General features: G+C 38.9%; 1 protein-coding gene across 1 annotated transcript in view; it reads right to left on the minus strand.

The window, feature by feature from the left end:
- The window catches only part of MROH2B (maestro heat like repeat family member 2B), a 64553-nt gene that overhangs the window by 29222 nt on the left and 19021 nt on the right, over positions 1-16310 (minus strand). Inside the window, exons 12-21 of the mRNA XM_032135471.2 lie at positions 15712-15834; positions 14222-14335; positions 12522-12678; positions 12343-12383; positions 11569-11710; positions 10962-11005; positions 8989-9096; positions 5325-5441; positions 2726-2833; positions 2010-2162 (exon numbers count right to left, since the gene is read on the minus strand). Coding sequence (XP_031991362.1) covers positions 2010-2162; positions 2726-2833; positions 5325-5441; positions 8989-9096; positions 10962-11005; positions 11569-11710; positions 12343-12383; positions 12522-12678; positions 14222-14335; positions 15712-15834 — 1107 coding nt within the window. The remainder of the gene's footprint in view (positions 1-2009; positions 2163-2725; positions 2834-5324; positions 5442-8988; positions 9097-10961; positions 11006-11568; positions 11711-12342; positions 12384-12521; positions 12679-14221; positions 14336-15711; positions 15835-16310) is intronic.

Raw genomic sequence — 16310 nt, forward strand, 5'->3', positions numbered from 1 at the left:
CTCACTACCTGGGTGCAATATACCCATGCAACAAACCTGCATGTGTACCTCCTGTATCTAAAAGTTGAAAAAAATTCAATGGGAAATAATTTTGTTCAGATCTATGAAAAGAAATAATCTGTCCAGGAGGGGCTTCTAAACTAAAAAGAGTGTATCGCTGATGGAGTTTTTTGAGTGTTATGCCTCAGCCTCATTTCCTCCTTATGTTTTTACCTATATTATCTTGTGTATGTGTTTTGTTATAGCAGAACTGACTGTACCCTGAAAGTGTACAGTAATCTTTATCTTAATCATCCTTATTTTCTTTCCTCTTTTATTTATCTACTTTTAGAGACAAGGTCTTGCTCTGTCACCCAGGCTAGAGTGCACTGGGACTAATGGTATGTACCACCCCACCTGGGCAATTGTTTTATTTATTTTTATAGATGAGGTCTTGATACTTTGCCCAGGCTAGTTTCAAACCCCTAGCCTCAAGTGGTCCTTCAACTTTGGCCTCACAAAGTGCTGAGATTACATGCTTAAAAAAATAATTTCTTGTAGAGATGAGGTCTCACTATGTTGCTCAGGCTGGTCTCTAATGATTGACTATAAGTTAATGTAACATAAAACAAATTTTATTATGTTTTCTATTCTCATCATTGCTTCTCAGATTTTGGGGGCATCAGAGTCAACTCTTGAGGAGCATGTTGAAAATACAAATTCAGTGATTCAACTCTGAAGACTGTGATTCATTAGGCATCTCTATTTTTGACAGGCTCTCCAGGCAATTCTTATGCAACTAAGGTGTGAGGATCAGTACCCTATACCCTTCCACTAGCATATGCTGATGACTACAATTTCGTGAGTCCTTACGAGTCTATTCTTATCACATGTACATACGAATAAATGTGAAGAGCACTTATGCATCAACATGTAGTTTGTGGAGACACAGATGAGAAGCTAAAGGAGTCCTTAACATCAAGGTGCTGACAATCTAACAGGAGAAGCAGATGTGCACATAATCTATGAAAGCTTCCCACATCGATCTATAAATAATCACTCGAAATTTTAAGCATACAGATTTCCAGAGTTTCCCAAGACCTACTAAACTAATTTCCCTAGAAAACAACTCTAGGAAGCTACATTTTTTACTTGATTCTTATGTGATTCTTAGGTGGCCAGCCTGGTATTTGTCAGCAAAACGGGTGAATTCACAATATGTATAAAGCAATTTATTAAAGATACAAATAAAATGCTATGGAAGACAGAATGATCAGATAAATTTCAACTCAGTTTGGTGGCTCTGAAGGTAGAACATTCTTGGTATGTTTGAGAAGCATCAAGGAGGGTCAGGGTGGCTGGGATGAACGTGGAGGGGAAAACAGTGCAACACAAGTGAACTGAATAGCTTGATGAATGACATATTTTATTCACTTAAAATATGTATATGACACTTACTATTTGTGAGACACTGTTCAAGGTAGTTTGTAAGTCTTATCATATAAAAAGTTAAAGAAATACCATGGGCTAACACTTCTGATACTATTACAGGGAAGTAATAAGCCAGGTGCCCTAAAATAGTACGGGAGTAACTGTTTTAAGTTCAAACAAGGGTGAGATCACTACGGATACGATTGATCTGGGACAATCACTGCATCACAGCAGTGGTAGGACATGAACTGCTCAGGGCCTTAGGAAAGAAAATAGATTACCTGATGCTATTTTAAAATAAATTTTTCTGTTCCCAGATGTTCTCATTTCCCAAACATACCATTCCTACCTATCTTTCTTTTGGCCTGTATCCTTTGAGGCTGAAGGATGCAGCCATCCATGTTGCTGCAAAACACATGTTTTATTCTTTTTTATGGCTGCATAGTAATCCATGAGACATTTCCTGTATTAGTCTGTTTTCATGCTGCTGATGAAAACGTACCCAAGACTGGGAAGGAAAAAAGCTTCCCAGGAACTGAGCCCTGCAAGTTTTAGGAACCCCAGCCTAGAAATGGAGGCAGCCATGCAATGGGCATTACCTGAGAGCACTGGCCATGAAGAAACAGGACTTGGGATACGATATCTTGATTAAGCCTGGAGAGAAGTTGCTTCTTGGGAGCATGGAGGGCCACAGCTCCATAGATGACCATGACATCTGTCTTGGTCAGGCTCTTTTTCCCAGAAAAAAGGCTCTGAAAACCGGGAAAGGGAGACATGAAAAATGTGACCAAAGGAGTTTTATTTTCTCTCATATTTTTTTCCTAATCCCATGGACCACTATAGGGGATAAGAAACTGGACTGGCATGATTCAAATAAGTCTAAAATGAATATACTCTTGCCTGTTTAAATGTAAACAGCCAGGATGGTCCTGTGGGATGATCAGGCCTTCAGAGAGGTAACTGGGAGAAGCTTTTGTTAATTATATACTTATCAGGCTCCTTTCCTTCAGGGGAAGCATGAGAGGAGCTACATGAGAGGAGCTACTCATGAGGGCTGAGCGGTTGGTAGAGAGACAACCTTAGACACATGCAGAGTGCATTTAGGATCTTCCAGATCAGCTTTAGGGTCAGAGAAAATAAAGTAGACTTTTCATATAGCTAATCATCCTATAAAGACTGGGCTTGGACAGTTCTGACCTGGAATAAGAATCTGGGGACAGGAGTAAGTATAATATAAGAAAGGATATTCGCTGAAGAAATCAGGGTTGTCTGGCCTTGCAATACTGAGAACTTTGAAGGAGATGATTCTTCTTACCTTACATCGATTCATGAAAAACTTTTCCTGATCTTGGAATGTTTTAAGAACTTTTAAAACAATATCCAAATGGTTCTCGGCACAGTATCCTAAAATAGATGTTATTCCCTAAAATCAGAAAAGGTATGACATTTTGAGTTTAACCATTTATTTATTCAACAAATATTTACTGAGCACCTATTATGTGCCAGGTACCCTTTTAGGTGCTGGGGGTACAGTAGTTTGCAGAACATACCAAAGTCCCCATCTTTGGGAAGTATACAACCAGGAGAACTGACAGGGAAGCAACAGGGAAGTGAAATAAGTAAACACATCAATTCAGTAAACAGGTAAATATACAATGTGCAGATGGTGATGAGTGCTATGAAGATAAGTAAGGCAGGAATAGGTAGTGAGGATTGGGGAAAGTTTGCATTTTTATTTTAAAAATCCTATTTTAGGATAGTCAGAGATGGTCTCATGGACAAGGTGACAATGAGCAGAGCCTTGAAATGCGTGAGGGAGTGAGCCATTAGACTATCTGGAAAGGAGCGTTTCAATCAGAGAGAAGGTAAGTGCAAAGCTCCCGAAGTCCGCTGAGAGGGCTGAGTGAGTAGTTAGGGAGGAGAGCAGTGCAAAATGAGTCAGACAGGAGGTGGGGGGTTTGTCACAGTAGGGCCTTTTAGGCCATCCCCAAGATTTTCAACTTGAATTGACTGATGCTTTTAAAGACTCATTCTGTTCCTGAAACTTTATTGTATCTTAAGAGGTTAAATTTCTGAAAGTTGGCAGCTCTTGTTTCACACTCTTAGGTTATATATCCCCTCTGTCCCCACCTCTCTTGTCCAAAGCTGATTTCACCAGAGTTCCTTCATGGCAATTTGTTCCTGAAACCTGTTATATGTCATTCAGTCGCATAACCCTGCCAGACCCATCATGAAAACTCATAGACTAGACCATTCTTGTAGAGTCTAGATAATAATCATTCTAGTATGAAGCTAGAATCGGAACTCTGGCCTCACATGATTGAAAGCATTATGCTTAGGAGACTGAAAACCAAGTAGGCTCAGTGGGTTATGAAAGTCACGTGTTAACACTTTATTCATCCAGAGGTCATTTATAAAGCAACTTGAGTATGTAAGACATATTCAAGGACTTAAAGTAAAAAAGGTATTTGAGGAGCTCAGTTGGACGTCACAATTTTTATTTTTATTTATTTATTTTTTGAGATGAAGTCTCACACTGTTGCCCAGGCTGGAGTGCAATGGTGCGATCTTGGCTTGCTGCAACCTCCGCCTCCTGGGTTCACGTGATTCTCTTGCCTCAGCTTCCCGAGTAGCTGGGATTACAGGTGTACACCAACATACCCGACTAATTTTTTGTATTTTTAGTAGAGACGGGGTTTCACTATGTTGGCCAGACTGGTCTCGAACTCCTGACCTCGTAATCCGCCTGCCTCAGCCTCCCAAAGTGCTGGGATTACAGCCGTGAGCCACTGTGCCCGGCCATGATTTATTTTTTAAAGTTTGTGAAACCCTCAGACCTTGAATGAGAGTCTTATTATATGCTTATATCTAAAATCAGCTTACTTTGTTTCTTAACTTATACCAGAACAAAGATGGAAAAAATGATATTAGAGATGGTGCCAACAGCAATAAATGACAATATCTGACAAGAAAAAGGAAGTAATAGTAATATAAAAGCAGTTTCAAAAGTTCAGTAAAGTCTAGTGGTTTCTGGCCATTTAATGTGTGAGAAAGAACCCTAAATATCTCATAATTTCTGAGGAGAAAGTATAACACACTATACTTTTTTTATACTGGTGGTCTTTATCAGCCTGGGAACTATTTTTTGTTGGTTTATTTGTTTGTTTTAAAAATAGACATCTTCAGCAGGGCGCGGTGGCTCACGCCTGTAATCCCAGCACTTTGGAAGGCTGAGGTGGGTGGATCACGTGAGGTCAGGAGTTCGAGACCAGCCTGGCCAACATGGCGAAACCCTACCTACTAAAAATATAAAATTAGCCAGGCATGGTAGCAGATGCCTGTAATCCCAGCTACTTGGGAGAATGAGGCAGGAGAATCACTTGAACCTGGGAGGCAGAGTTTGCAGTGAACCAAGATCGTGCCACTGCACTCCATCCCGGGTGACAGAGCGAGACTCTGTCTCAACAACAACAACAAAATACACATCTTCTCCTTCCTCCACATTTACATATGCTCTATAGCCACAGGCTATGGTAGGAAGTAGGTAGAGCTTTGCAGAAGCACTTCAGGTTATCTTTACATTCTCTCTAGATTAGTCTATAAGTAACTTTCAGCTTGTAAATTCAATCATTTTGATGCTCACAATCACGCTCTAAGTCAAGCCAAGGTCTGGTTAGGTAAGAATTATTGAAATTCATTTTTCAATATTTTCATAAACTTGGTTAAAAATGAAGTATTGATTTTTAAATAGAAAAGCCTAACTTTTCTGAAAAATTCTGTTAGGCTATTCTGAGTGTATTAATTGATACTTCTGATTAAGTAGAACATTATTATAAAAGCTGTCAGAGGTTTTGTGGGTAGGATTAGTTGTGTTGTTATCATCATAAGAGGAAATTGAGAGCAAGGGGTCCCACCTGTCTTTGATCCCCCAGTTGGTTGGGAGCAGTCAGAAACTCCTTAATCTGTGAGTTTACGAAGTCTGAATCTTGGCAGGATGCTAAGGTGGTTCCCAAGGCTTTCCAAAGGAATTTCTGGAAAACAAAAGATAAGCAACAGGATTTTAAAGGTTGGAAAGCAAGACTCTGATGAAAAGTGGAAAGAGTTAAAATAATCATCTGAAGGAAAGAAATTGGGTGACTTAATAACCATGTACCTCAAGTATTCTCTCTTCTTGAGAGTGTTTCCTTCCTCCAGGCTCTTCCCTCCATCTGTGCCCTCCTATATTCCTCTCTACCTGGTGTCCTGCCACTAAAATATACTTCACTCCCCATTGTAATTGTTTATTTTCTTGCTTGTCTCCATGCTTAGGATTTGGGTTCATTGTAGCAGAGGGTCTTATTCATTATTGCCACTGTATAGTTCCTGATTGTTAATATGTGCTCAACAAATGCTCATTGGACATGCTCAATAAAAAGAGGGTTTTTTTTTTTTTTTTTTTTTTTTTTAAGATGGGGTCTCGCCCTGTTTGCCCAGGCTGGAGTGCAGTGGTGCGATCTTAGCTCACTGCAACCTCTGCCTCCTGGGTTCAAGAGATTTTCATGCCTCAGCCTCCTGAGTAGCTGGGATTACAGGTGTGTGCCACCATGCCTGGTTAATTTTTGTATTTTTAGTGGAGACAGGGTTTCACCATGTTGGCCAGGCTGATCTCAAACTCCTGACCTCAAGGGAGCTGCCTGCTTCAGCCTCCCAAACTGCTGGGATTTCAGGTATGAGCCACCATGCCCAACGCGTTATTTTGAAGATGGCTTTAATTTGTTTTATAAGGTTCAAATCGTTCCTAGCTATATAGTATCAGATTGGCATTTATTTAGAATCCCCATATTGTCACACACAAGAGACAAAACTGGCTAGTGGGTGGTGCAGTTCAAGGACTCTGCACAGCTGGCAGGACTGTTCCGAATGAGTGGTTATTATTGACAATAGGAAAATCTGTGGAGCAGGAGGACAAGAAATTCTAATAGACACAGACCAGGTTAAATTAGTACATTCAGGAGTAATGTGCAGATCAGTCTGGCTTGAAATGAGAGGAGGGCATAAGGTTAAAAAGAGGTGGAGCAGTTGCTGTTACCTCAACTCCCAGAGTGACAGTAGCCTCAATCAGAGTGAGAATCTGACCAGGTTGCATCCACCCCACTTTCACTTATTCAGGCCAAAGTCCCTATAATAAGGAAATTATAGTGGAGGAAACTGTGTACAATACTGAAGTAAATATGAATTGGGGACAAAGCTGCTAAAGTCTATTTAAGCCCACCTTGGGGGAAAGACTGGAAAGAACCTGGGAAAGTCTTGTGCTGCAGGAAAAAATTGATGTCATGAAGGGAAAGTTCGACTTAGGTGTAAAATGTTAGTCTTAGTGCCTCCCAGTCCTGCTGACCTGTTGCTTCTCTGTGGATTTTGGTCCAGTGCATAGTACATTCCTGCTTTGAGGCTTCACATGGAATCCAAGAAATTAGAAGCCTAGCATTGGGAGAAAATGTGGTAGAGTGCAAAAATAGCAACTTTTCTATCCTACTTCTGTCCGTGTCTCCTTACTATGGGGTGTTGCAGCTCCTTCAATCAAAAAAGGAGTCTATTTCCTCATTTATTTGAATCTGGGCTGGCTTTTTGACTTGCTTTGGCCGATAGAATGTGGCAAAAATGATAACGGGTCAGTTCTGAGCCTAGGCCTCAAGAGTCCTTGCATGCTTTGTTGCTATCACCCTGAGACTTAGCTTGGGCTAGCTTGCTAGCGTATGAGAGAACAACAGCAACAGAAATCAGCTGTGCTAGTTAAGATGCATCATAGGCCGGGCATGGTGGCTCACGCCTGTAATCCCAGCGCTCTGGCAGGCTGAGGTGGGTGGATCATGAGGTCAGGAGATTGAGACCATCCTGGCTAACACGGTGAAACCCCATCTCTACTAAAAATACAAAAAAAGAAAAAAAAAAAAAATTAGCCGGGTGTGGTGGCACATGCCTGTAGTCCCAGCTACTCAAGAGGCTGAGGCAGGAGAATCACTTGAACCTGGGAGGCAGAGGTTGCAGTGGTCCAAGATCGTGCCACTGCACTCCAGCCTGGGTGACAGAGCAAGACTCCATCTCAAAAAAAAAAAAAAATTCATCATATACCAGCCAACCTCAAATATACCTTGTGAGCCTAGTTGAGATTAGATGACTACCCACCTGAACCCAGCCCAAAGTGTCAAAGTATAAAATTGCGAGCTAAATAGGTGGCTGTTATTTTAAACCACTACTAGGGGTAGTTTGTGATGCAGCAAAAGCTAATTAGTACATTCTTACTTTACTCTTGTTCAGTGTAAGGCTTGAGAGCATCTAGGCAGCTAATTACTTAAATTGCTCTGCCTACCGGTGCCACCATTATTCTAGAGTAATCTTGTGGGTCTGGAAGCTGTTGAATAAATAGCATGACATGAGGTGCACAGAGCTAGTTTGTGTTACAAGAAGATGGAGCATTACTTGCCAAATTTTCCTAATGTGTGTTGGCAGGTTTGGTAAACCCATTTGGAGAATCAGTACTCTGCACCAAACTAGAGAGTCGATCGATGAGGAGAATTTTGAAAATTACAGATGTGAATTGAAGATTGATAATGAATACTTTGTGGAAAGAAATACTGAGTACTGGAACTGAGAAACTTAAATATTTTTCCAGGAAAATAAACTTATGAATGGTATTAGCATAATAAAGACCATGTGATCAAAGCTACTTTTATATGGAGCACATTCCCTATGTCAAGCACTTTACCAGGGACTTTATATACTTTATCTCATTGAACCCTCAGAATACTACAACCCTCAGAGGTGGGTATTGCTTCTATTTTATTGATAAGTATGGTGAGAATCCAGAGAGATAAAATAATTTACCTAAGGCCCCACTAGTAGTAATAAGGGGAAACTGGCTCCAAACCCCATTTGGAATGGATGGCTACAAGGTGGAAGCTTAGGTAGGGGCCATTTAGAGACAGAGGGATAGAAGAACTGATTGTAAAAACATGGAAAGGAATAATGTTTGAAAAATACTTTATTGCTCTGATTTGTCCTGTTGACTGACACATGGCTGTGGGTCCTTTAATCATTGTTATCCATGGCCATACCTCTTTGTCACTGGAAATTAAAACCTATTTCTTTGGGCACCCTTTCCTAGAACTGGCTTTTGAGTATTCTTTTAGCTATAAGCTTTTGTTAAATTGTAGTAGATTCTTTTTGATAGCCAGCCTCACAAGACTGGCATAATGGAAGCCGAGACAGAAGCTGACATTAAGCACTGCTGTTAGCCTTCCAGTATCTATTCTTCTTCCTCCTCTAGATAGAACCTCTGAATATTAGTCAGGCGCATATCTATCTTATTTACCTCTCAGTCTTCCTCGCAGATACCTGCAGCCATATGAGTAAATTTGGGCCAAAAGTGAGGTGCAGAGAAGGTCATATTCAACTTTCAGGTAGTGGCCTTAAAAAGAGGGAACTCTTTTTTTTTAAATATTCCTCCCTCCCTTTGATTGTAATACAGACAAGATGGAGCTAGAGCAGCCATTTTGGATCATAGGTAAAAGCTAAGGTTTCCCCCTCAACTGAAAAGCCAACCTTCTCAATGGAGGTGTTGCTGTAACTGCCCATCTGCTGTTTGAAATCCCGAGTCAGCTGAATGGTCCAGGCCACATCATTGATCTTCCATAAGGATTCTTTGAGCAACTGTTGTAGGAAGTGGAAGATAGATATGAATATGACCGTTTCATGTGCTTCCTTGGCATTTTTTTGGTTATTTTATCTTTTAAAAGTTTAAATATATTTTAAATAGTATTATTCCTTTTCCCATAAAATAACTAATTCCTTTGAAACTTTCCTCTTAGTTTATTCTAAAAAACATTTCCTGATATGTTCTGAATTTACATGGAGAATAAGATACACAGAATGCGGAAAAGCAACTTCCTTTTCTTCGTTTAAATAAATATTGCTAAAAGACCTAAAATAGAAACTAATCCGATCTGAAACTTAAAGTTGGCATTTTTCTAGTTTCGGTAGATTTGGAAAAACTCCATTTGTTGATATTAATTTAACTGATTACATACTAAAAAAAAAAACGCAAACACGATGGAGATTTTTGGAATCAGGAATTAAATGTCTTAAAGAACAGGCACATTTTGATGTACAGGTACATTTCTGCAAACTTCAACTCTAGTAACTAAAGATTCCTGGTTTTACTGATACCTATGAGACAGGGTCACAATCAATCCTTTGAACCCATGTCCTTCTTCTTTGAACAATACATAGAAAGGTGTTTTTTTTTCTTTTGGACAAACACATTGCAATATATATATTATTTCTCCTACATTTTTTCAACTTTAAGCTTAGAAAAAGACACAATGCTAAACAAAACCAATGAAAGGACGTGTATGCCTGTTTTTAATAGGAGCTCATTCGTGGGTTCTTTAAAGGAATTAAATAGTTTCGGAAATTTAAGAGAAGAAGACATGTGCAGGCAGTTTTGGAAAAAAAAAAGACCAGAAAATATTCAAAATTGGAAGAGGAAAAGGAACTGTTGTCAAGACTTCCTACTAGAAAAAAAATATTTTTCTCCTTAGTAAAGACAGTTATTTTAAAATGGTAGCAGAAGGAAATCTGGTAGGAATTTTGGGAGAGGGAAGGGAACATAAAAGAACCATAAATATAGGAGGAGAGGTGGATCCTAGAATTGAGGACCAGGAGAGTAGAGCAGTCACTTTCAAATTTTATATTGGATAAGAATCACTGATGGAAACCTTTAAAACATGCCATTTCTCAGGTACCACCCCTAGAGATTCTGAATCTGGAAGGGAGATAGGAGGCAGAGGGAGTACTGTGCAGAGATCATTGAAAATTGACTCTTCTAAGAAGCCATAGGTAATTCCTAGGTAGGTGCCTTATAAACTGAAAACCTTATATATTAAAAGCTCCCTGTCTGTGGGCTTCATCCCTCCTGCAAGTTTCTGAAGTCACATCTTTGTAAAGCCAATGTCCACTGCCTGTCTGCAATTTACTATTTCTGGGATTTGGTATCACCTGTGGTGCTGTTTAGTTGTAAAGCTCCAAGAAATTCATGGGTGAGAGAGGAAATTCTTTTTTGGAAATGGGATAAAATGTGGCCCTTTGTTTTTTGGTTATTAGGAAAAAGATATTGAGCCACAAATAGAAGAGGAAATACAGTTGTGTTTAGGGGCATGGAACTGGAAATTATATTCATCTGCTGTTCATTATGTGGCTGGTAAAAGAATAAAGTTGCAAGAAGTAAAAACTCGAAAATTAGAGAAGGTTTAAGAAAGACACAGGAAAAATATTGCTAAGTAAAATCTTCAAAACTGTGTGAAACTTGATCAAGTGGATTTAAGATTGTAGTTCAAATTATGGCTATTTAAAGAACATTATCCTTAAGTGATCACTTCCAACATTCTAGCTCTTTCCCAAAGAAAAGAAAAGTTTGTTTTTTATCCTCAGGAATCTAGTTCCTTTAATTTAGGATGGGTAACTTCAGCTGATTTCATCATGCCATTATCAACAATTATTCTAGAAGCCAGCCTTACCTGAAGCAGCATGGTTTCCCATAGAACGGTACTGATATTCTTTCCTAGAAACAAAAATTGATGCAATAATTGCAAAAAAACAAAACCACCCCAAGACTCAAATTCTCCCCTGCCAGGCCTCCAGTGATGCTAGAGTTCTATTTTAAGCTTTCTTTTTGCTCATAATGCTTATCTGAGATCAAATTTACTACACTGGCAACTTTAAAGTGCTAGGTAGAGAGAAGGTCTTCAATCCATCATAAAAATCTAGGCTTTTTGCTAATTTCGATGACTACGGAAATGACCATATTCTGATATTCTAACATGATTAATAACTTTTTAGAACAATGCTAAAATAGAATTTCTCTAGATACAAGAAAAAGACGAGAGCAAAAGTAAAAATTCCTGCTGAGAATGTTACCTACTAAGTCTTCTTGTAGTATGAATATTGGCAGAGAAACAGAACATAAGGAGTCAAGAAGAAAAAAATAGCTATCTACCTTGCATATCAAGTTCATCGTTTTTATTGCCTAAAATGAGCAATAATGGCTTTACACAGAGAAATGGTGCATCATTTCTTTATGTTCTTGCCCCCCCTGGGTAAAGACCTGGCCCCACTCCCTCGTACCTTCCAGAGGCTGCAGAAGCTCAGGTAAACGTGTTTTCCATAGGTCTACCAATTTTGGGTGAATTATCTCAGGCAGTATCTTCAAAAGCCCTATTGCACCAGCCCCACGTAACTCCCCTAAACTGGCAGTCATAGATATTACCTGAAGGATAGAAGAGAAAGAGCTCATCAATTTAAGGGCCTTTAAAAGCCCCACTTATTTTTTCCTTTTTACCATTGTTCCAATTCCTTTGATTTCTGCATTGGATAATCTTTTAACAAATCATCACAGTCTATTCTTATTTATTCTAGAATGAAGCTAACACTTAGATAGCCCTTCTCCCATTTCTTTTTCCCTGAAGATGAAGGTGAAAAAAATACATGGAAAGCACCAACCAAAAATAAGTGGAAAGAACTAACACTTAAATATATCAATTAATTAAATAAAGGCACAAGGAAATAGTGCTTGAGTAAGTCATCCATATGGGGCCAAAGAGAGAGATGGGAAATCCAAACAACAGGTGTGGAATTTGTTTGATGGTACTTATGAATGAGATTCAGTATATGCTTACTTTAAAATTATAAGTAAAGTTTAACAAGTATTTCAGAGTGGGAAGGTAATCGTGTCAATAATAAATATTCATGAATGTTACCAGTATAGCAGAAAATTTATTATGGCTTTTTAGTGTTTCTTTTTGTTTAGAGCCTATATAATTTATATTAGCACTTATTTGGAACTGAATTGTCCTCATCAGCTTAAATTTGTTCTACTTTGGTTCTTTGTAACTCACTCACCAGAAGTCTGGCCAGTAGCTGCTGTGGTGAAGGAAGTTTCACTAGAAAGAGAAAGCAATTTTCATCATCACTGTAGGGGTTAGAGATTGGGGTTGGGTTTAAGGTCAAAGCACTGTAGCCTTCCTGGAAATGGATCCCTCATAATAGAAAAGCTTTTCTATGTTTATGAGTGTACAGACCAGCTCCCGTAGAGATGACAAGTGCTGTCGACTCCTTGGCACTGTGCTTCTTCTTCTCCTCTGCCATAATCAGAATTCTGATGATACTAAACAGGGGCTCCAGAGCTTCTGTGTATTCTGCAGGTACCACAAAAGTCAGGATCCTTGGCCATAGCACCTGTGGAAAATAGGGCATGATGCAAGGATTACTTATTCTTTTCCATTATTTCTCCCTGGTCCTCACTGCATGTTTTTCTCTGATTTAGAAGCTTTTCTCCTGTTATTATTTTGCTTTTCGGGCCAAGTCAAGATGAGATCATTAAATGAAGCCTCTGCACAGCACATTGATTTTCAGGTGTTAGCTGTAGTGAGTGTTGGTCAGTATTTCTCCATGGGGATGTTGCTGGAATGTGGGGCAGGACAATTCTTTGTTGTGAGGGACTGCTCGAGACACTAGGGGAATGCTAGCATCCCTAAGCCCCACTCACAAAGTGCCAGTATTCCTCTTGTCAATGTGACAACCAAAAATCCCCCAAGTACTTCCCCAAACTCCAGGATTGGAGTGTGACTGCCCCAGCTGAGAAGCTTGGGAGAGGATAGTGAATGGGCTGCTGCTGTCCTCTGTGCTTCAGGCTCTGACCTTCCTGCTCTGGAAGTCTGAAGCATTGTGGTTTCTTTAGTATGGTTTATGTCCCTTAGAAAACTCTCTTGTCCTAATGGAAATCTTGGTGTCAACTTGCACTCTTCTCTCTTCTTTGTCATCTATATTTAATCACCAGACTCCGTCCTTTTTTCATTGTAAGATGTCTCGTGCCCTTTCGTGTCTCATTTGTATTGCAATGACATTGCTGTAGTTCCTACAAGTTGCATCTGATCTACTATATAGTCTCTTTGCTCTTAGTCTACTCATGTGTGAATCTGCTGATTCCCTACAATTATCATTTTAAATGTTTATCTCTTGCTTAAAATTTTCATTGGTTTATCAACCATAAGGTAAAAGTTTGGCATTCCAGGCCCTTTAGGGTTTGACCCTAGGTTATTTTTTTCATCATTTACTTCTATATCAGAAGGTCTTAAACGTTAGTATGTATCAGAAATATTGGAACTTAGTTGATTGTAGACTTTTGGTCTCTATGTCCAGTTTTGCTGATTCGGTAGGTCTGGTATGTGACCTGGAAATCTGCATTTTAAATAAATATCCCAGATAACTCAGGAACCACATATCATCCTGGATGAAGCCTCTGATCTACCACTTAAATGGTATGGTCTGTTGGTTGTCTTCTGGCTGTGCTATGTACTTCTGGGCACTACAGATTCCAAGGCTCTTCCCCTTGAGTTTCAAATGATCAGGTCTCCAGTGAGGCCTGAGAATGGCTGCTTTTAACACTTTCCCAGATGGAATAGGGTAAGTTTGGCATCGGTTGCATTAAAACCACTACTTCATATTACTGTATGCGTTAGAGGAAGAAGAGAAATAGTATATTAATATATATATATAAATTGTCATGAACTATCCAGATGTAAGATACTTTATATTAATTCAACATCTGTTTTTGAGGAATCACTATGTGTTGGACACAGCGTTGCAATACACTGCCTCTAGTCAGAGCATCAAGAAGCTGATGACAAATGGAGAACAAACTCATGTCTTTATTCTTACACAGGCTGGGCTTTAAGAAGGTGATCAAAGTAACTGTAAGTGGTGACAAAAGACCCCTTACCTGAGGCATTCCGATGACCAGTGGGTCCAGGGTTTTTAAGACCTCAAGGCTTGTTTCTCGGACAGATTCCTCTTCCTTTTCATTCTCATGAAAGTTAGTTTTCACTGGTTTCTCCTTCAAGAAAGATCAAACAGGTGACTTGTTAATGACTCCTAAGGTTGGTCCCCTCTGACTTTCCTTGGGTGTGTTCTTAGACTCTGGAGTAGAGGATGTAGTCACTCAAGTTAAGGGGCTCATGGAACCTAGAAATCTTGGCCTTCAACATCTAATCCCTGTTTGAAAGGACCCCTTGGAGGAATTAGTTGGAAAACACAACCCTTGCTAAAAGAGAGAAACAGAAATTGTGAGGCTCCTTCAACTGCAGATATCCCCTCTTCTTCTCAGGCCTTTGCCATTTTCTTCAGGGCAAAATTTTCAAAGCATGCTTCTTTGTGGAGTGAACTGTTATTTCAGTTGTGACTAATTTGCTAAAATCACAGAGATCATAAGCACATATTTTTTAGCCTATTTATCCAAAGAAAGCTGACCTCAGTTGTGTGATCTGAGTGTTTGTGTTTTCCCAAAATTCATATGTTGAAATCTGAACGCCCAAGGTGATGGTATTAGGAGGTGTGGTCTTTGGAAGGTGATTAGGTCATAAGAGAAAGTCCCTAGTGTTTGGAATTCATGCCCTCATGAAGGAGACCCTGGAGAGCTAGCTAGTCCCTTCCACTATGTGAGGACACAGTGAGAAATCACCATCTGTTAGGAAGCAGGCACTCATTAGACAATCATGGACTTCCTCGCATCTTGAACTGTGAGAAATAAATACTTTTTGTTTATAAAACATCATTTTATGCTATTTCCCTTTATATATGGTGAGTGTTTTTAAAGGATTTTAAAAGCATGCTCCATCAGCATACAGTTTTTTCTCATTCATATAACAGATACATTTCTGTTTGTATACAGCAAAGGGTTAGAACCCTAATAAACTTATTTATGATTTCAGAAGTGTGCTATTTTAGAAATGCACTTCATAGAATTACTTCACTGCTCCATGGTATTTTGCTATACCAGCCTGAATGAACTAAGACACCATCGCAGCAAGTATTGATATCTCTATTGCTTTCTCAGAAGCAATCCAGTCTCTGTGCCCCTCTTCAGACAACACCAATCCAAGCTTTTGGTGGCTGGGTTAACTTAAGGAAAACTGATTTAAACTATCTTGTGTTTATTATAAGTTAGAGGTGATTTTAGCAAAAAAAAAAAAAAAAAAAGAAGAGAAAACTAGAGGCTGTAAAAATTATCAATAAAAGTGATGATTAAAATATTACTTCAAAATCAGTTATTTAATTGAACTCCAGTCATTTTTAATCTTTTTAAAATTTATTTATTTTTTTACTCTACTCCTGTGACAGATTAAGGACCCTAATCATTTTTTTAAAAAGAAACATAGTTGAGTGAACTGTACTTTTTATAGTGCATCACTCAAAACTGTAGCCTCTGCATACCAGATTCCTGTTCAACGTTGCAACCTGGGAGAAGACATAATCAATCAATGGCCATCCTTCCCGAGCTTCAATATAGGACTTTTCACACATGGTTTGGATGAGAAGAAGAACAGAATTTCTTATCTAGGGTAAGAACAATGCAATAGCAACATTTTACTATGTTTTGCAGAAGGGAAATTTACCTTCTTTTATTCTATAATCTTAAGGATAATTAAGTGGGAACATTTTTGAAAAAGGAACATAAATTGAATAATGTTAATACAGGTTGAATAATCCTTATTCGAAATGCTTGGGATCAGAAATGTTCAAATTTTGGATTTTTTTTTCAGATTTTGAAATGTTCGCATTATACTTACTGGTTGAGCATTCCTAATCTGAAAATCCAAATTCCGAAATGCTATAATGAGCATTTTCTTTGAGCATGACCTTTGAGTGTCATGTTGGTGCTCAAAAAGTTTTGGATTTTGAAGCATTTCATACTTCCTTTGGATTAGTGACGCTCAACGTGTATAAATAGATGGAGCAGAAAGTGACTGATAGGTTATGAGTCACCAGAAATGCTCTCTTTAGCCAAAATCTTTCTCCTTGGCTCCCAAAGA

This window comes from Hylobates moloch, unplaced genomic scaffold (genome assembly GCF_009828535.3).
Source record: "Hylobates moloch isolate HMO894 unplaced genomic scaffold, HMol_V3 SCAFFOLD_17, whole genome shotgun sequence".
Lineage (NCBI taxonomy): Eukaryota > Metazoa > Chordata > Mammalia > Primates > Hylobatidae > Hylobates > Hylobates moloch.